The sequence below is a fragment of the Aquarana catesbeiana genome, linkage group LG03 (assembly GCF_042186555.1).
Source record: "Aquarana catesbeiana isolate 2022-GZ linkage group LG03, ASM4218655v1, whole genome shotgun sequence".
Classification (NCBI taxonomy): domain Eukaryota; kingdom Metazoa; phylum Chordata; class Amphibia; order Anura; family Ranidae; genus Aquarana; species Aquarana catesbeiana.
In genome coordinates, this window is record NC_133326.1 from 133,123,877 (window position 1) to 133,143,267 (window position 19,391).

Consider the following 19,391-nt stretch of genomic DNA (forward strand, 5'->3'; position numbering starts at 1 on the left):
TTTTGCCATTTAGAATTTATGCACTGCTCTTTGTGTGTTACTAGCACAATTATTTTAGCGGACACATGCATAAAAAGCAAGCAAGTCTGCGTTCCGCACATTCGTCCTTGGGTGCATACTGCCCTAAACGTTACGAACACTCAGTGCACCATCAATCAGCGGCTTTCAGCAGTTTTAAAGGCTGCCGGCTACTTGGCCGTGTGTGGACCGGTATCTAACAGGAGCTTGGGGGTGTAACCAGCTCTCAGAGCATGCAATACAGTTTGGCCACTGAAACGCAAATGCTGTATTTCACCGCCATTTTTCTGGCAGCCTTTGAGAAGCTCAAATAAAACTCCATCCCATGCTACCATTGTGACTATCATATATGCATTGTCCCATATGGAATTCAACTGCACAGGCATTGGGAAATGTAATACAGAACAGCAAAAAACAAGACACCTATAGGGGGTTACATTGGAATCAAAGTGTTATTTTGTGCGAACATATAGACAGAACCCTGACACCATCTTGCGGGGGAAATAGAAATTATATTTACGTTTAGTATGAACATGCATTATGATTTTTAACCTGAAATTAGGATAGAGTGAAATTAAAAATAAATAAAAAAATCTAACTTCCTGTATTCTTCATCCATAATGCACGATTGATCAGTAACCTTTTTTGGTTGGACTAGGTTAAGCATCAATAAATCCCTCCAATTGCGAGCTCTTTCATGCACACAACAGGAGGATGTTCACACAAAACTGTATAAAGTTAATATTGGTTCCCAAAATTGGCCAGTGCTTATTCAAAATCTTGGATATCATAATACTGGTGGAAAAGCAAGAAACAAAAGCAAAAATCAATACTGTTATGTGTTTGCACAGCAATCAAAAGACCTGCTATATTTCATCCTGCTTCAAAAATCTCCCCCCCCCCCCCCTCCCTACAATAACCCTTTTCTAAAAACCTATTGTTTAGTGTACTGGCCTGTTCTAAATAGTCTGAATTTATCACAGCTCATCTTCACCCAGTTAGAATGATGGCAACTAGTTTTTGGCTTGTAGGCCATTTGGGTTGCTTTCCTAAAATAGAAGTTCACATTTGTCAAGTTACACCTGAATTTTGTGTACTTGTCTGCACCCCCCCCCCCCCCCCAAAAAAATTCACAGATGTACTGAGTTGCCTGCAGGAGCCTTGGCATTGCACCCGCAATCGTGGGTGCAATGCTTTCTAGGCTACATTCCCCCACCTTTACAAAAAAAAAAAAAAACCCAAACACCCCCCACCACACTTTTTTTTACCTGCAAAACGATGTTTATTTTTTTCATTTGTTTACAAAAGGTGTACTTTGCTTTAAAGCTGCCTTCACAATTGCGCGACTCCAAAGTCGCACGATTTACAGTGCACTCTCTGGCACAAAGTCATGACCTCCTTCAGAACAAGCTGCTTGTGCGCACTCCTAGGAGGCGCACAGCACGGCGATAAGTGTTGCATCTCCGATCATGATAAAGAGCCTATGACATAGACTCTTTACTATGTGATTACTTTTGTCCAATTTACAGCTGGGTCTGCACTAATAATCAGTGCAGTCCCATCGGGGATGCCCAACAGTGGTGCCAGTGTCGCCCTTCAGTGCCCATTAGGGCCGCATAAAACTTACTTATTTACAAAATTTTGTAACAGAAACTAAGAAAAAAAAAAAAAAACACAACTTTTTTTTCCTCAAAATGTCTTTTTTCCATTTGTTTAGTAAAAAAAAAAAAAAAAAATTGCTAAAAATGTATTTTGGCACAGCCTTGCATGACCGTGCAATTGTCAATTGTGACAGCGCTAAAAGCTGAAAATTGGCCTGGGCAGGAAGGGGTTAAAAGTGCCCTATATTCAAGTGATGAAGGGGGCACGAAGTCATGACGCCCGGGCGGGGGGGGGGGGGGGGGTGTTACCTTGCATGTCTATCATTCGGCGTCCATAGCCGCTGAATCTATGACTCGGACCCGCCCCCGGGTCATTGGATTTGATTGACAGCAACGGCAGCACTGCTATCAATCTATCCAATCAGGACACAAGACACCAGCCGGAGCTGGTGTGCTCGTTCCAGTCGCGCAAATTTCGGGGCTCAGGTAAGTATAAGGGGGGCTCCGGGGTGCTGCTGCAATAAAAAAATATATGTTTTTCACTGTAGAACTTTACTTTTTTTAGTTTATTAAAAGTCAGCAGCTACAAAAAGCATAGCTATTGACTTTTAATAAACAGACCCACCTGTCCCACGGTCCAGTGATGCGGCCGCCCGGAGCCTCGCTCCTCTCCACCAGCACCATCATAACCACTGTGGGCACCTGGCCATGACAGCTTTCGCTGCGCTCCGCTAGTGGCCAGGCAATCTTCTGGGACCTGTCACATGTCCCAGAACATTGCTGGCAGGGAGGGGCCGCCTAGAGGGGAGAGGAAGAGTCGCCTAGGCGGCCAAGAGCAGGAGGAAGGAAGTGGGACAGGAAGTCCCACTCTAAACTAAGTACCCACTCCCCCCCCCCCCCCCCCCCAAAAATGACATGCCAAAATGTGGCATGTCAGGGGGTGAGGAGTGCTTAAAGCGGAAGTTCCACTTTTGGGTGGTACTCCGCTTTAAGGTGGAAAACAGCAAGGGTTTACAACACCTTTAACAAAAGCATTTTCTTGATTCTATGCAGAGTTCTCTGCTCACAGTTGACAACTTAAAAAAACAAAAACAAACACCACACCAAAACAGTCAGCCTGAGAAGTTTGTCACATCGCTTAGACAGAGAAAAATTTTAACACTTGGTTCTTTTAGATCAAAGGAATGAACTTAGGTCTGTAAATGTGGGAAGTTTAACCAACCTTTTTCTGACACTTGTTTACAAGTTAAAAATCAGTATTTACCCCATACATACATTTTTTAGCAAAGACCCTAGAGAATAAAATGGAAGTTGTTCCAATATTATATGTTACATTGTATTTGTGCAGCGGTCTTTCAAACGTAATTTTATGGGGGGGGGGATCCACCACACTCATGAATTAATAAAAAAAAAAAAAAACAGTAAAGTTAGCCTATTCTTTTGTATAACGTGAAAGATGTTACACCGCCAGAATCGAGAGAGAAATCACGATCTTTATTCTAAGCAAAAAAAAAAAAAATTGTGATTCTCATTTTGGCCAGAATTGTGCAGCTCTACAAAGATAATATAACTGGTATCCCTTACTTGTAAGTGAGGCCATCAGAGTTTGCGAAAAGCTGTTGGGCAGTGAGTCCGTCTTCTGGAACGTATCCAGTACCTCCACTAATTAGGTAGTCTGCCATACTGTTAGGGGGAAAAAAAAAAAAGACACTTTAAATAATCAGCGTTTTTAGAGATAATTCTAAGAATATAAAAAACAAAAAACACAGGACTATCAACAGGTCATCCAAAATAAAAGCAGGAGCTCAGGGAACCTTGTAAATGATAAGTCATCCTTAGGTTACTATTTGCAGTAACATGAAACCAGATTATGTAAACCGTGATCCAAATCATCTGGAAGGCAACAGGATTTAAACACCACTCAGCTTCTTCAGCACCTTAATCAGAGTGCCAGCGTTCTGTAATCTGAAATAATCCAACACGACGGGCTAACAACAACTTCTCCCCAGTGGCACAGTCAAGCAGTACGAGAACGCCCACCGCTTACACTTGTAGGTTATATGGCAGAGAAAACCCCGCACCCTGCACTGTAGGTGAACTGACCCGCAGTTTACCACCCAGGTCATTTCTAATGGCATCTACCAAACAATGCAACATAACCAACGTCACCCCGACACATGAGAGCAAGGGGGCGGGACAACGCACATCACTACTCTCTGGTCCTCCAATCCACAAGCAGGCAGCCCAGAGAGTAATCACTTGTGTTGTACATAAAGTATAAAAGTATTTATCACGTTGTTTGTTTCTTTACATATGCAGATAAAAGAACATGTGCCTGAAGTATAACTAAAAGCCAAAAGTGTCATTTACAACTTGGATAGAGCAGGTAACGGTTTTACGCCCTGTCATTTTTTTCTCCACTCTATGGTCCACTGCTCACTTCCTGTTCAGGTGACAACTCAATGTTCACTTTCAGGTGATGATGGATACCGGGATGAAGGGAAAGCCAATCTCCCCAGCATGGATGCAGACAGCAATAAAAAAAAAAAAAAAAAAAAAAAACACCTGGGGCTTTTTGTCAGCGGGAACGCAGTTCCGGTGTTCTATCGAGAAGTGCCCCCCATCGAACAGTACCCACGCATGCGCAGGACGGAGCCGCACTTTAGCCAATTTGCTGATCAGCTGGAGTGACGTGACACCAGGGTGCAAACATACATGGTAGGAGGCATCTCTCGATGGGACATACCATTTCACAGCCAAAATTGAAACCTATACAAACAGCGGGGGGGAGACTGTAGTTCTCACATTGTGCCTCGCAGTTGCAAGGCGGCTTTACAGTGTGCTGATGGTCCGGTTTTGTTTGTTTTGCAGGGCGGGTTTGCTGTGTTGAATGGCCAGGTTTTGCCTGTGTGAAAGGGCGGGTTGCAACACAGACAAAACCATCTCTTCAGCACAGCCACTAGCCATCCTCCTGCAGCAGAGATACACAATGTGAGAACTACGGTCTCCCCCCTCTGTTTGTAGAGATTTAAATTGTTCCTGTGAAACGGCATCTCCCATCGAGAGATACCTCCTACAATGTGCGCATGCGCCCTGGTTAAGTCAGCCCAGCTGATCGGCAAATCAGCTGTTGTGCTATTCCATATGGCGCATGCGCAGTACATACGGGGCACTATTCGATGGGGGGCACTTCTCGACAGAACACTGGCACTGAATGTATGTAATGACAAGGAGTGCTAGAGAGTCTATTGATGCTGGCTGCTGGGGGATCGATTGTTCTTGGACAGGATCTATATTTTTGCATGGTGGAGGTTTACAGTCTATTGTTGCTGGGGGGGGGGCGACCGTTAATGTTAGTTGGGCTTATGTTGCTGGAAGAGATCTACTGTTGAGGGGGTGCTCTGTTGTTGCTGGGTATTGGATAGCCTATTATTGCTGGGAAATCTGTTGTTACTACTGGGGTCCATTGTTGCTGGCTGGCTACTGGAGAGTATTGATGCTGGGCTGATGCTAGGAAATTGTTGTCGCTGCTGGGAAGGGTCTATTGTACTGCTTTTGTTAAGAACAAATTCCATGCAAACCAATTAGTGCCCTAAAACGATACTTGGTTCTGTAGTCTCTAAAAGGGGTGGTACTGGGAGGTGGGTAAAGGGGTGTGTAAAAAAGCTTGGATTTAAATCATAATTTTTAAAGAGCAACTGTCAACTGTTCCGCAGTGGCTTCTCCTCTGACCCGCTGTTAGCGCATTGACAGTCCCATTTACTTTAATGGGACGGCTAGTGATGCGGCAGTGACATAAGGTGGGGGATGTGGCAGCAGTAGGTGAGTGGATGCCCACTAACAGGCATTGCCATGATGGATCTGAAATGACAGGTGCTCTTTAAAATGTAAAGACTTCTTCTTGCTGGTAGTTAGAATCTTTAATATTTGGAAACAAAATGAAGGTTACCTATTTAGAATAATAGGCTGTCCAGTTAGTAAAACAGCGATATCAGAACCAATTCAATCATACAGTTTGTAGTGTACATAGATTTGGGGTGAAGGAATATTCCTGAACTTTGGTTTTATTTCATAGTTACTGTGAAATGGTGTGACTGCATCAATGCAGTGCATGTTATCTCAGCTTGGATTCATTGAATGGGTTTACCAAAAATGTAAATATTGCAGAATATACAGCTTCATGCTACATAACTGAGCTCTATTTCATGCTGAATAAACGAAATGATTAATGTATTTTAAATAGAAAACTATCTTTCGATAGATGTTTGCGTGCGCTCGTCCGTGCGTGTGTTCATTCCCTGCAATTAATAAAAACATTCACCCAACTTAACTGATGACCACTAGAAGCAGGTGACAACAGTCACATCACTTCCAGCTCACCTTAACTGAACACAATGACATTTCATTTAATCAGCCTACAGGGACCATATGCTGCAGTCACTGCCAATTTCACCACCATTTCATAACAGAGACAGAGCAGTGAAGACTATGAACATCCCTACAATAAAATACATCTTCAAAAAAATAATACAATCATACTGGCTGGAGATCCTACTTATCACCTCACCAGGTTGATATACAATAAGTATAGCCAAAGAAAACAGTGCAGTGATGAGATCAGTTTATTGTGTATTCCCCACAGTTACAACCTTTTGTACCACCTGCCCCACCCTATTAGATTGTAAGCTCTTCTGTATTTTATTGTATTATAACTGTATTGTCTCCCTTTTATATTGTAAAGCGCTGCGTAAACTGTTGGCGCTATATAAATCCTGTATAATAATAATAATTGCTGAACAGTATATGAATTCTGTTGCAGAACATAACAAAATCTGACAGCTGTCAGTGAAGGGCCTCATTCACACGGCAGAAAAAAAGGCCCCCAATCACCAGTATTTTTTTTTATAATGGATCTGAACGCATTTGTGTTGTTTTCAATGGAGACATTCACACAGGTGCAGCATGCACTGCGCTCAGATCCACAACACAGAATCCAAACATCTGCATCGGAGGACATATATACATGTGCCAGATGCAGGTATTGGGGAAAAAAGGCAGTACAATATTACATGTACTCACTGATCATTACATCAGAACTTCTGTGCAAGAAAAAAAAAAAACTCACGTGTAATAAGATCAGTAACATTTTTTACAGCTGTGTGAATGAAGCCTAAAGCTGGCCATACACTATACAATGTCTGTACAATCTCCTTTAGCTTTACTAAAGGAAAGGAAGGAGGAGGATTTGATTCCCCCCCATTAACACTCAATACTAATGGGGGAATCTCTCCCGTGAAGATACTGTATTCCTACAGGAGACGTACCTCCCTGCTGTCAGAATACAATGCTCAGTGTTGTTGGCTATAGCCAGTGGCACTGATCAAGTGTAAGTGTGTGTGTGTGTGTGTGTGTGTGTGTACACACACACATATACACCCAAAGCTGATTGTATAGATGTCAATTAATTGATGAGCCTCTGTACAACCAGCCTGCCCATAGATGGATTGAAATTCAGTCGGTCCCCACTAAACTGGCAGAATTTCGATCCATCTATGGCTGGTTTAACTGTTCACATCTCTGTGCATCTTTAGTGACCTGTTTGGAAAACGCACCAAAAACACATCTTCATCAGTGGAAGTTTAAGTGCGTTTTGTGAGCCATGTGTCATTTTTTTCCCCCAAGTGACCAGGGATGAAAACGCATTATGGGTTTGCGCCAACCTTTAACACACTATAAACATCAGTTTACACTTGAATGACACTAAATTTGATGTTCCTGTGCGAGGTGATTTCCAGACGATACATTTGAATGGTCTGAAATCGCACCAAAAGTATCGTATGCAGTACTTTTAAAATGCGCTGCAACCAGATCACATGGCAGTGTGGTATCACGTGATTCAGTGTGGGCAAATGCACTACACTTCGCTACTTTGAAACCGAGGCGCTACAGCGTTAAAAATAGCGCCTGTAAAAGAACTTCTCCTCCCACTCCAGTGTGAAATCCTGAGGGCCTTCACACTGGGGCGGTGCACTTGTGGGGCGTTAAGAAAAGTCCTGCAAGCAGCATCTTTGAGGTTCTTTAGGAGCGGTGTACCCATCGCTCCTAAAGAGCCCCTGCTTATTGAAATCAATGGGCAGTGCTGCCAAAGCATTGCTTTTAAACCCTTTATTCGGTCGCTGGCGGGGGTCAAAAACACCCTATCAGCCAACAAGCGCCTCTAAAAATGACAGGAAAGCGCCGCTTTACCTTTACCGCCCCTCATGGTGAAAGTGCCCTTAGAGAATGCACACCCAGTGTGTTTTGAATGCAGGGCATCCTGGTGTGAACGGGCCCTAAAAACACGATATGCATTTTCAACAACCACATACTGCGGTTTACAATGCACAGGTGTGAATGAGCCCTTAGGGCCCTTTCACGTGGGCGCCTGTGTGAAGTGGGATCCGCTTGCTCAGCAGAGATCTCTTGGGTGATCCCTACTGAATGGGTGGCTGACGGGTCCATGTCCGCTCCGCAGAGGAGACAGACACAGTCCCACTCTCCTCTATGGGGCAATCGGATGAAAACGGACCGCCTGCCCATTTCCATCCAATCAAAAAATGGGGAATAGGTCTTCCATCTGTCTGTTTTTGGCAATAGGATTGGATGGCGCAAGTGTTCACCGACATCCGCCGCACCATAGAGAAGACTGGAGGGTCCGATCAGGTCTGCCTGAAAAAATGACAGATGGACCAGACTGCATTGTCCGTGTGAAAGGGGCCTAATACAATCTGATGTATCCAATCAGGATAGACAATGGTAGATGTACAATCAGATTGCACTGTGTATGCTGAGATTTGTCCTCAATACTATACACAGACACATAAAGAGATAACATTGTGATGTCTCCGGGGAAATGGAGACTGACGTTATCAGACGGAACCTGGAGGCAGCAGTCCACGGCAACCAATCAGCTTCCACCTTCTGCATGATCCGTTAAGCTTAGAAAATAAAAGCTAGAAGCCGATTGGTGGTCCCAGTTGGCATGCGATCAATGAATGGTGGAGGCAGTGATCGGACAGCCATGATATGATCAGCATCAATCACAGACACCAGCCGGCCCTTTGTTCTCTCCGCACACAGATGTGAGGACTGTCCGCCATGTGAGCCCCATACACACATCACATAGGGGGCCGCCTGTCCTCCATCCGGGCTCCCGGCCTGCTCCCCCTCCACACACAGCACAATCACCCCGACATACACTGCGATGGATCCTCTGTGTTATCTCCGCGCTGTAATCACTCCCTGCTCCGATCCACAGCGGGCTCCCTGCACCACCACCGACCGATCAACCGCGCTCCTCCGAATAATGGCCCGACACCCCGGACGGTGCACTAACATAGGCCGTCACTCAGGGGGAGGTGCCGGGGACGATAACTCCGCCCCGCTATAGTCACCGCCCCTCCCGACCAGGCGAGAACTGCGCCGCTCTGCCCCAAGTCCCGGGCTTGTAAACACACGACGAGCTCTGCGTCTGTCCAATCACGAGTGACATGCGGAGTGCCCCGCCTTCTAAACGGGACCTGCACTGTCGCGCAGGCGCATTGGCAGGGGAAAAAACACGTGGGAAGCGGAAGCAAACAGCTGGTACACGTGGGCACAGAGAGACCCATGTGTGAGGAAGTCATAGTACTACATAGAGCCATGGCACGCTTCTCTTCTATTTATATATATATATATATATATATATATATATATATATATATATATATATATATATGTGCCTGAGGAGGCCAGCAGTCCTCTGCTGTAGGTGTAGCCATGTGGTACACACGGGATCCGAGGGAGCGCCATGTGTTGTCAGCAGCTGCTCCCCTCTGTACATCCCTCCGTTATACACAGCGGTACATAGGCCTGCTCCCCCTGTACTACAGACTACACAGCGGTACATAGGCCCGCTCCCCCTGTACTACAGACTACACAGCGGTACATAGGCCTGCTCCCCTGTACTACGGACTACACAGCGGTACATAGGCCCGCTCCCCTGTACTACGGACTACACAGCGGTACATAGGCCCGCTCCCCTGTACTACGGACTGTACTCACCCTCCGTCTGTGTGTTCTATAGAAGATTATTGTCACCTGCAGTGTGCTGGGAGCGCCAGTAGGTGGCAGCAGTGTCTTCACTTCCCTCCATCCACCAGGGAACGTGCAGTGCCTAGGAGACAGTCCACCTTCCTACATCATTGTCATCTGTGTGTGTCTGCTCAGGCCTCATGTACACTACTGCTGAAACTGAAGCTTGTTAGCAGCCCCTGAACTCTCCTATGTTATCTTATGTGTACACTCAGTCATTTAGAGCCCTTTTACACAATGTGCATGAGCGCCGCACATTTTAGGGGCGCTTTTAACCCACTAGCGGCCGAATAAAGGTTTAAAAATGCTGCTGAGGCACTTTGGCGGCACTGCCCATTGATTTCAGTGGGCAGGGGCACTTTAGGAGCAGTATATACACCACTCCTGAAGTGCCTGAAAGAAGCTGCTTTCAGGCCTTTTTTTGACATCCTGCCAGCGCAGCGCCCCAATGTGAAAGGGGTCTTAGAGGCAGTTGAGGTTACAGGCATTTGTTTGAAAGCAGAAAAATCACGTTCAGGACTGTAATGTACCGGCTTTCCAAATGCTTGTAACCGCGGTAAACTGCGTTTATGCGCATTTGCATTCATAAGCATTTTTAAAGGAGAAAACATTTCTGATCATTTTGGAACATATCCAAATTTCACGCTGTACTTTTGCCTGCATCAATGGATGAGTCTAGTAGCGATGATCATTGGTTCTTTCACGCAGTTTTCTACATCTCTGGAGCCTCAACAACATCAGAAGCATTTCCTCACACATGCTTATGATGGGATCCATAGTGAAAACACAAAAAATAAGCTATCTACAAGCACGCTGCTCTCTTTTCTGCTCTCTTTTCCTCTCTCACGTTGGCTGAAAAAGTTAATAAGTTACTTGTTTCAAATGTCTCTGAACATCTGTCCTGAACGCATTTTTTTGCTTTCCAAAAAATGCTTCTAAACTCAACTGCCTAGAAAGGACTATAAAGGACCCTGTGTACATGTACTGATAAGATAACATAGGGGAGAGTTCAGGGGCAGCTGAAAAAAAAACAAAAAAAACCGCCCAACTGCTCCTAAATGTCCGTTTACCAGCAGCAATGTACATGAAGCCTAAACTGAAGTTTTTCACCGTTTGTTTCCAGCATTCAGAAAAGGTTTTCAAGTGCTCTGTGTACATGAGCCCTTACATATGTTCTACAGTACACTTGTGAGGACAGCCTCACCCCCAGCCTGGTTCTCTGCAGTGGGTTGGGACTTGTTCACACATATTTTGTGTATTTTCTGCATGGATGCAGGTTTTTGCTGGCAGATCATCCTGCATAAAATAAGTGTCTAAGGTACTCACATTTAGGGCTCATTCAGACTGATGCTGAGCCACTTTTTACCGTGTGCCTTCACCGCTGAGCCCATGGAAGGTGACACAGATGCAGCAGCTGCACAGACACAATCACATGGTAAAATCTGACGTGGGTGGAAGCAAGTGCACCTATCAGAACGCAGACACAGGTTGGTTTACTAAAACTGGAGATTACAAAGCCTGGTGCTGCTGTGCATGGTAGACAATCGGCTTTTAACTTCAGCTTGTTCAATTGAGTTTTGTAAAAAAAAAAAAACTGGAGGCTTATCGGTTTCAATGCAGAGCTGCACACAATTTTGCACTCTCCAGTTTTAGTAAATCAACCCCTGTGCATTCAGATTCATGTGTCTGCCCGCATGTCAAATTGACATGCTAAAGGGTTCATGGAGCTGCTGCTTTTGCATCACCTTCTATGGGCTGCCTGTGCTCAGCTCTGAGGTGGAGGCACACAGCAAAAAGTGGCTCGGCACGGATACAACTCAAAATGTGCTCTACACCAAGCACTTTCCATGCAATACAATCCAGTCATTTAAGTGCTCAGTGTTGTGTGTTATGCCTAGTACACACAATGATAAAATCAGCTGAAAAATACCGCTTCCTGAGCAATCATTCGATAATCTGATCATTAGTACACAGCTTTTAACAGACGATTACGACAGTTCGTGCGAAATTATCCAAAGGGACAAGCACTACATTTTTTCTCGTAACAGAACTAACAAATCTTGTGTAAGTAGTATGGTATTTGTACGAAAAAAATAGTGTGACTAAGACCGCGCATGCTTGGAAATGAAAATACATTTCATAAATTCCGACATTGAATTCTGTCGTTTGAGAATTTTCGCAACTTTAGTAGCCGATTGGTTTTCTGTTTCAATGTATTTACTGGTTTTAAGCCACAATGAAAGAAAAAAGCAAGCATATAGGTTGCCCTTTGCAGGGGCTAAGGAATAATCAGGTATTACAGAGGAATCCAAAAGGAATACAAACATAACGATCATAGTTAAACCTTCTTGCGATTGGGATGATATTGGCGGATAATTAACCACATGCCGACCGGACCATAGCCGAAAGACGGCTACAGCGCGGTCGGCTTATTCTGGGAGGGTGTCCTCACAGAATCACCCCCCCCCCCCGAGGCGTGCACCCGGGAATGTCCATGACTGTCGGGTCCTCCAGACCCGGCGCATCACGGAACGGGGTAAAGGGCCAATGACAGTGGCCCTTTACCATGTGATCGCTCCGTCCAACGACGGAGCGATCACTTGTCAACAAACCAGAGCTTGCCCGGTGCAGCTCCTCTCCTCGCACCGATCAGTACAGTGTGCGAAGAGAGGAGGGAGCCAGGTGCGGCATGCTCTATCCATCCCTGGCTCATCCATCCCTGGATCATCCGTGCTCCATCCATCCATGGTCATCCATTCTCCATCCATCCCTGGCTCATCCGTGCTCCATCCATCCCTGGCTCATCCGTGCTCCATCCATCCCTGGCTCATCCGTGCTGATCCATGCTCCATCCATCCCTGGCTCATCCATGCTCCATCCATCAGTGCTCATCCATGCTCCATCCGTCCCTGGCTCATCCGTGCTCCATCCATCCACCCCTGGCTCATCCGTGTTCTATCCATCCGTGCTCATCCATGCTCCATCCATCCATCCCTGGCTCATCCGTGTTCTATCCATCCGTGCTCATCCATGCTCCATCCATCCCTGGCTCATCCATGCTCCATCTGTGCTCATCCATGCTCCATCCGTGCTTATCCACGCTCCATCTGTGCTTATCCACGCTCCATCTGTGCTCATCCATGTGCAATCCGTGCTCATCCATGCTTCATCTGTGCTCAGCCATGCCACATCAGTTCTCATCCATGCTGCATCCTTGCCACTACAGTGCCCATTAGTGTCTCACAAAAGTGTAATAGGTAGTCAAATTAGATTTGAAATGTATGTCCCTGGTGGTGCTCCTTGCATGTTGGCCCTCTGTATGTGGCCAGGCTGTAGAAAAGTCTCTCACGTGGTATCGCCATAATCAGGAGGAGTAGCAGAATATATTTTGGGGTGTCATTTTTGCTATGTGTTAGAAAGATCTTATAAATGGACAACTTTCTGTAGTTGTCTTGTGGAAAAAAATGACATGTTCAAAAGACTCATTATGCCTTATAGAATATAGGCTGGGGTGTTTACTTTCCAAAATGGGGTCATTTTGTGGACGTTTCCATTGTCCTGTGCTCCAGGGCCTTCAAAAGCGTAAGAGGTAGTCAAATGAAATGTGTAAATTATGTCCCTAGAACGCCCGACGGTGCTCCCTGCATGTGGCAATGCTGTGTAAAAGTCTCCCACGTGTGGTATCGCTATACTCGGGAGGAGTAGTAGAATGTGTTTTGGGGTATAATTTGTGGTATGCATATGCTGTATGAGAGAAAAAAGAAAACAAAATCTTCATGTTGCAAAGAATTGTGGGAAAAAGACACAATTTCAAAAAACTCACAATGCCTCTTACTAAATACCTTGGATTGTCTGCTTTCCAAAAAGGGGTCATTTGGGGGGTATTTGTACTTTCCTGGCTTGTTAGTGTTTCAAGAAATGAGATAGGCCATCAGTACATCAGGTGTGATCAGGTGAGATCAATTTTTAGTGATTGGCACCATAGCTTGTGGACTCTATAACTTTCACACAGACCAAATAATATACACTGATTTGGGTTATTTTTACCAAAGAGATGTGGCAGTATAAATTTTGGCCACAATTTATGAAGAAAAATGACTAATTTGCAAAATGTTATAACCGAAACAAAGAAAAATGCTTTTTTTTACAAATTTTTTGGTCTTTTTTCATTTATAGTGCAAAAAATAAAAAACCAAGTGGGGATCAAATACCACCAAAAGAAAGCTATATTTGTGTGAAAAAAAGGACAAAAAAATTAATATGGGTAGCATGTTGCCTGACTGAGTAATTGTCATTCAAAATGTGAGAGCACTGAAAGCTGAAAATTGGTCTGGTTAGGAAGGGGGTTTAATTGCCCAGTGGTCAAGTTGTTAAGGTGAAAGGGAAGGGAAAAAAGCCATACACCACAACCTACTCTTAGTCCTCCCAGGGGTGGTCCCATTCCTGAGACCAACCCTAAAGGATGGAAGCTGTAAGAACAGGAAGAAAGAAGAACCAGAAAGGAGGTAGGATTGAGTAAGAAAAGTCTAGAGAAGGAAGGAGAAAAAGGTAGGAAAAAGAACTCAGACTCAGATACGCTGCAGGAAGCAGTCAGAGAAGGCCCGAACAAGCAGGTTGGAGTGAGGGAAACTCATAGGAAATCCAAGGTTCCCAGCCTTTGAGATATTTAGAGTGTGAGTCCTTCACAATGCTAGACATCTGCTCATGGAGCATCAAGGCAGTCATACGTGACTTCACCCCTTGAAAGTCAATGTGCAGGGTCTTGCAGGCCTGGGCTATGGTCCATTTAGCAGAAATAAAAAGATAAGTAGCCAGCTTCTGCTGGCATGCGAATAGGCAGGGAATCGGGCAATGCAATAGGGCCAACTTTGCGTCCTGGTTGACCATTATATGGAAGAGGGTCTAGTGCAGGCCGAAAACCCTGGACCAGAGCCCCACCAGTCTGGGGCAGGACATCCACCCTTTGCCCACAGTTACGAAAGCATCTGTCACTACTCCCCGAGTAAGCATGGGCGACCCAGTACCACCGAAAAAGAACCTTATACGCAGCTTCAAGCATATTTGTATTAAAAGAACATTTTGCAAGTGTTTTCCAAGCCTTATTCCAGTCGTCTAAATCTATTGGGGACTGCAGGTCCTGCTCTCATTGAGACATGTAAGAGAGGGATGCTGATGACAGGCATCCGTTCAAAGATGCGTAGATGGCTGAGGTAAGGCCAGGGCCCCCCGGGGCATGCTGGCACGCATATTCAAAGAAAGTTTTTCAATATGGATAGGTGGATGTGTGGTGCAGGGCAGCAATCCAATGTTTTAGTTGACGAAAGTGAAAATGAACCTATTGGTTTTCAATATGAGACTAGAATGCAAAAAAAAACACAGACGATCATTCGTCCGAGATCCTTATTGTGTGTATGAGGCTTTATTCTCCATCTGTCCACAATAAGTGTGACTTCTTGTAATAAAATTCAGTGGTGAAAACTGTCCATGCTCAGAAATCCACACGTGACCCGCCCCCCCCCCCCCCCCCCCCAGCTTCTCCCACACTCACCGGAGGGTTTTGACTCCTTGCTTTAACAAGAGAGTCTGATATGCACCTGATCATTTCCAAAGATGGACAGCTCCAACAGTCCCACTGTACTCAAGCGCCACTTTGGGACTAAGATCCAGCCACGTAGGAGACCTTGTCATATACGCTGAAAACACATCATTGGGATCAATGATCCTTTCTGATGGATTGTGTGTGATGGTTCCAGCATAGTTTGTGTTCAGAAGTTTTTAAAATTTTAGTTTCAAAGTGGTGCTGGAGTACAGTGGGACCATTGGAGCCGTCCATCGTTTAAGAGGGTCAGGTGCATATCAGACTCTTGTTAAAGCAGTAAGTCAACTACCTCCAGTGAGTGCAGGAGAAGCTGAGGGGCCGGTCACGTGGAGTGGTTTTCTGAGCACTGACACAGGTTTCACCATTGAATTTTACTATGAGAACTTACAATTTTTGTGGATGAATGGAGAATAACACACAACACTGAGCACTTGAATGATTTAACTTTATTGCATGGAAAGTGAAGCTATAGAGCCCATTTATATTGTTTGAGTTGTATATATTTTGCTGGATATTTTTGCCTTCAGAACTGCCTTAATTCTTCATGGCATTGATTCAACAAGGTGTTGGAAACATTTGTCAGAGATTTTGGTCCATACTGACATGATAGCATCACACAGTTGCTGCAGATTTGTCAGCTGCACATCTATGATGCAAATCTCCCGTTCCACCGCATTCCATGCTCTATTTGAGCTTTGTGACATGGTGCATTATCCTGCTGGAAGGGGCCATCAGAAGATGAGTACACTGTAGTCATAAAGGGATGGACATGGTCAGCAACAACACTCAGGTAGGCCTGTAGATCAGCAGTTTTTGAAATACTCCGACCAACGCATCTGGCACCAATAACCATGCCACCTTCAAAGTCACTTAAATCTCCTTTCTTCCCCATTCTGATGCTCAGTTTGAACGTCAGCAAGTCATCTTTACCACCTCTATATGCCTAAATGCACTGAACTTCTGCCATGTGATTGGCTAATTAGCAATTTGTGTTGCCAAGAAATTGAACAGGTGTACCTAATAAAGTGGCCGGTGAGTGTGTGTATATTTATTTATATAAATATGTATCTGTACTACTTTTTGCGATTTTAGGCTGCGATTTACATTGACATCTGTGCAGAAACCTGCACAGATGTCTCTGAAATCACGGCCAAAATCGGGACTGACATGCAGGAGTGAAATCATGCGAGTTCAGCTGAGCTCACACGTCTTCATTCCCGCAGCTTAGTGTGAACCTGGGCTTTTACATAGTAGGTGAGGTTGAAAAAAGACACAAGTCCATCAAGTCCAACCTATGTGTGATTATGTGTCAGTATTACATTGTATATCCCTGTATGTTGCGGTCATTCAGGTGCTTATCTAATAGTTTCTTGAAGCTATCGACGCTCCCCGCTGAGACCACCGCCTGTGGAAGGGAATTCCACATCCGTGCCGCTCTTACAGTAAAGAACCCTCTACATAGTTTAAGGTTAAACCTCTTTTTTTCTAATTTTAATGAGTGGCCATGAGTCTTGTTAAACTCTCTTCTGCGAAAAAGTTTTATTTCTATTGTGGGGTCACCAGTACGGTATTTGTATATTGAAATCATATCCCCTCTCAAGCGTCTCTTCTCCAGAGAGAATAAGTTCAGTGCTTGTAACCTTTCCTCATAACTAAGATCCTCCAGACCCATTATTAGCTTTGTTGCCCTTCTTTGTACTCGCTCCATTTCCAGTTCATCCTTCCTGAGGACTGGTGCCCAGAACTGGACAGCATACTCCAGGTGCTGCCAGACCAAAGTCTTGTAGAGTGGGAGAATTATCGTTTTATCTCTGGAATTAATCCCCTTTTAATACATGCCAATATTCTGTTTGCTTTGTTAGCAGCAGCTTGGCATTGCATGCCATTGCTGAGCCTGTCATCTAATAGGACCCCCAGGTCCTTTTCCATCCTAGATTCCCCCAGAGGTTCTCCCCCAGTGTATAGATTGCATTCATATTTTTGCCACCCAAATGCATTATTTTACATTTTTCTACATTGAACCTCATTTGCCATGTAGTCGCCCACCCCATTAATTTGTTCAGATCTTTTTGCAAGGTTTCCACATCCTGCGGAGAAGTTATTGCCCTGCTTAGCTTAGTATCGTCTGCAAATACAGAGATTGAACTGTTTACCCCATCCTCCAGGTCGTTTATGAACAAATTAAATAGGATTGGTCCCAGCACAGAACCCTGGGGAATCCCACTACCCACCCGTGACTATTCTGAGTACTCCCCATTTATCACCACCCTCTGAACTCGCCCTTGTAGCCAGTTTTCAATCCATGTACTCACCCTATGGTCCATGCCAACGCACCTTATCTTGTACAGTAAACGTTTATGGGAAACTGTGTCAAATGCTTTGACTGGGTTCACACATGCGAATTGGATGCTGGTTTCCCCGCATTCCTTGCCTGACAGGCAAGTGTGACCGGCTCTCAATAGAGCCAGTTCACACATATTCGGGGCGGCCGCGATCCAGTTTGAAAAAGGTTCCTGTGCGTATTTGGGTCCGGTTCAGGTGCAAATTCATTCAAAAATTCGGCCTGAATCGGTGAACAGAAATGCTCCGGACCCCAGAAATGAACCCGGCCTTAAACAAGTGGATTTTACCACTTCAAATACACCAAATAGTTCTACCGCTTTATAGATATAGCAAAAATGTTTTGAAACCACCTTTTGGAAAACTGCAGAATCTGAAGGAGCTTTTTTAAATTTGTCAGATAACAAAATACTTTACCAACAAAAAAATTGCCAATGCTGGATTATATTTTGTGTGACAACGTGAGTTCTAGCAAGGACAGAAAACAGAAACGTGACACCTCAGGCCAAGACTCTGCTTGTTTCTCCTGAAATGTAATTAGTTTGCAAGGAAGCAGCTAAGGTTTCTTTCTGCCTGAAGCCATTAATGTATCTCTGTAATTGTCCAGTTTGTTACACAGCAATGACTCTGGGTTTATACAGACTGAAAAGCTAGAGTCCCCACTACTGCCTCTACAAAATATGAATTGCTGTACTCCTGATGAAGCTCAGGCTGTTTCTGGTCACAATACTTTCTAAAGCTGGCCATATACATATAGATGGGGGGCATGGACGGAGGAAGATTTTAACTAAAAGAAGAGGCATCAGCACAAGGGACACATCTTACTGATTGTAAGTTATGTCCCTTGTGCTGAGTTTGGCTGCACATAGGCTTTAATGTGATGGCTTCCTTCAGGCCTTCCAACACACTTTATTTTTGTAGCCAGGAGGCAGATATGTTGCCATGAATAGGCATCAGGAAAGTAAAATTATGGTAGGTATGTGATACAATCTCCATTTTCTCATCACTTCCTGTCCTGGATACATACGCAAATGTATGTTAGATTTAATCCCAGCTTTCACAGTTGTCACTGGAAGGGGTACCCCTCCTGGAAGATTTCCCCTCATCCTCTGCCAGTGACAGCTGTTCAATTTTGGATTTCTCAGCACTTTCTGATCATCAGTTCAAAGAGTGAGCATCAAGCCCCATACACACGGGTCGAGTATCAGTCAGTTTAATAAAAAACGGCCTACGTTCGGCCCGTGTGTACAGCAGCTGGCTGAATGTCCACCTCCTGTGGAAAGGGCATGACCGAAAAAGGTCTGCCGATCGGCATCCGATCAGCGCTCTCAGCCATTGGCCCAGTGTGTTCTGGCGGGAGGGCCATTCCCCTGTCAGAATACAATAGCAGCGGGGAGATTGCTGTACTAACATCAGATAGTACAGCGGCTCCTTCTAAGCTCTTCAGTTTTTTGGTGTTTTTTCGTTCAGCCCGCTGGGCTGTGTACCAGGCTTAATTCTTCCCAGTGGGCACACAGACAACAGGGCTTCTAACCCTACCCTACTTTGTCAAAACCTGTCAAAAAAAGAAAACATTAGTTAGTAAGGTTAAATAAAGACACCAGTCCACCCAGTTCATCCTGAGTGAGTGTGGGTGCGTGTCTACAATCATCATTTTTTTAAAATTTTTTTTAAATTTAAGGTACCCATATAGCGCCGCCAATTCATGCAGCACTCCGCAC

The 19,391-nt window shown here is 44.8% G+C and overlaps 1 protein-coding gene across 6 annotated transcripts in view; it reads right to left on the reverse strand.

Moving 5' to 3' along the window:
• The window catches only part of IMPDH1 (inosine monophosphate dehydrogenase 1), a 227,441-nt gene that overhangs the window by 71,420 nt on the left and 136,630 nt on the right, over window positions 1-19,391 (reverse strand). For 2 of the 6 annotated variants that reach the window (XM_073619289.1, XM_073619290.1), the window contains exon 2: window positions 3,204-3,302. In XM_073619289.1, coding sequence (XP_073475390.1) covers window positions 3,204-3,302 — 99 coding nt within the window. Of the gene's footprint in view, window positions 1-3,203; window positions 3,303-8,856; window positions 9,152-9,701; window positions 9,772-19,391 lie in introns of those variants that run through there. The other 4 variants (XM_073619292.1, XM_073619293.1, XM_073619294.1 and 1 more) reach the window with 4 other exon arrangements.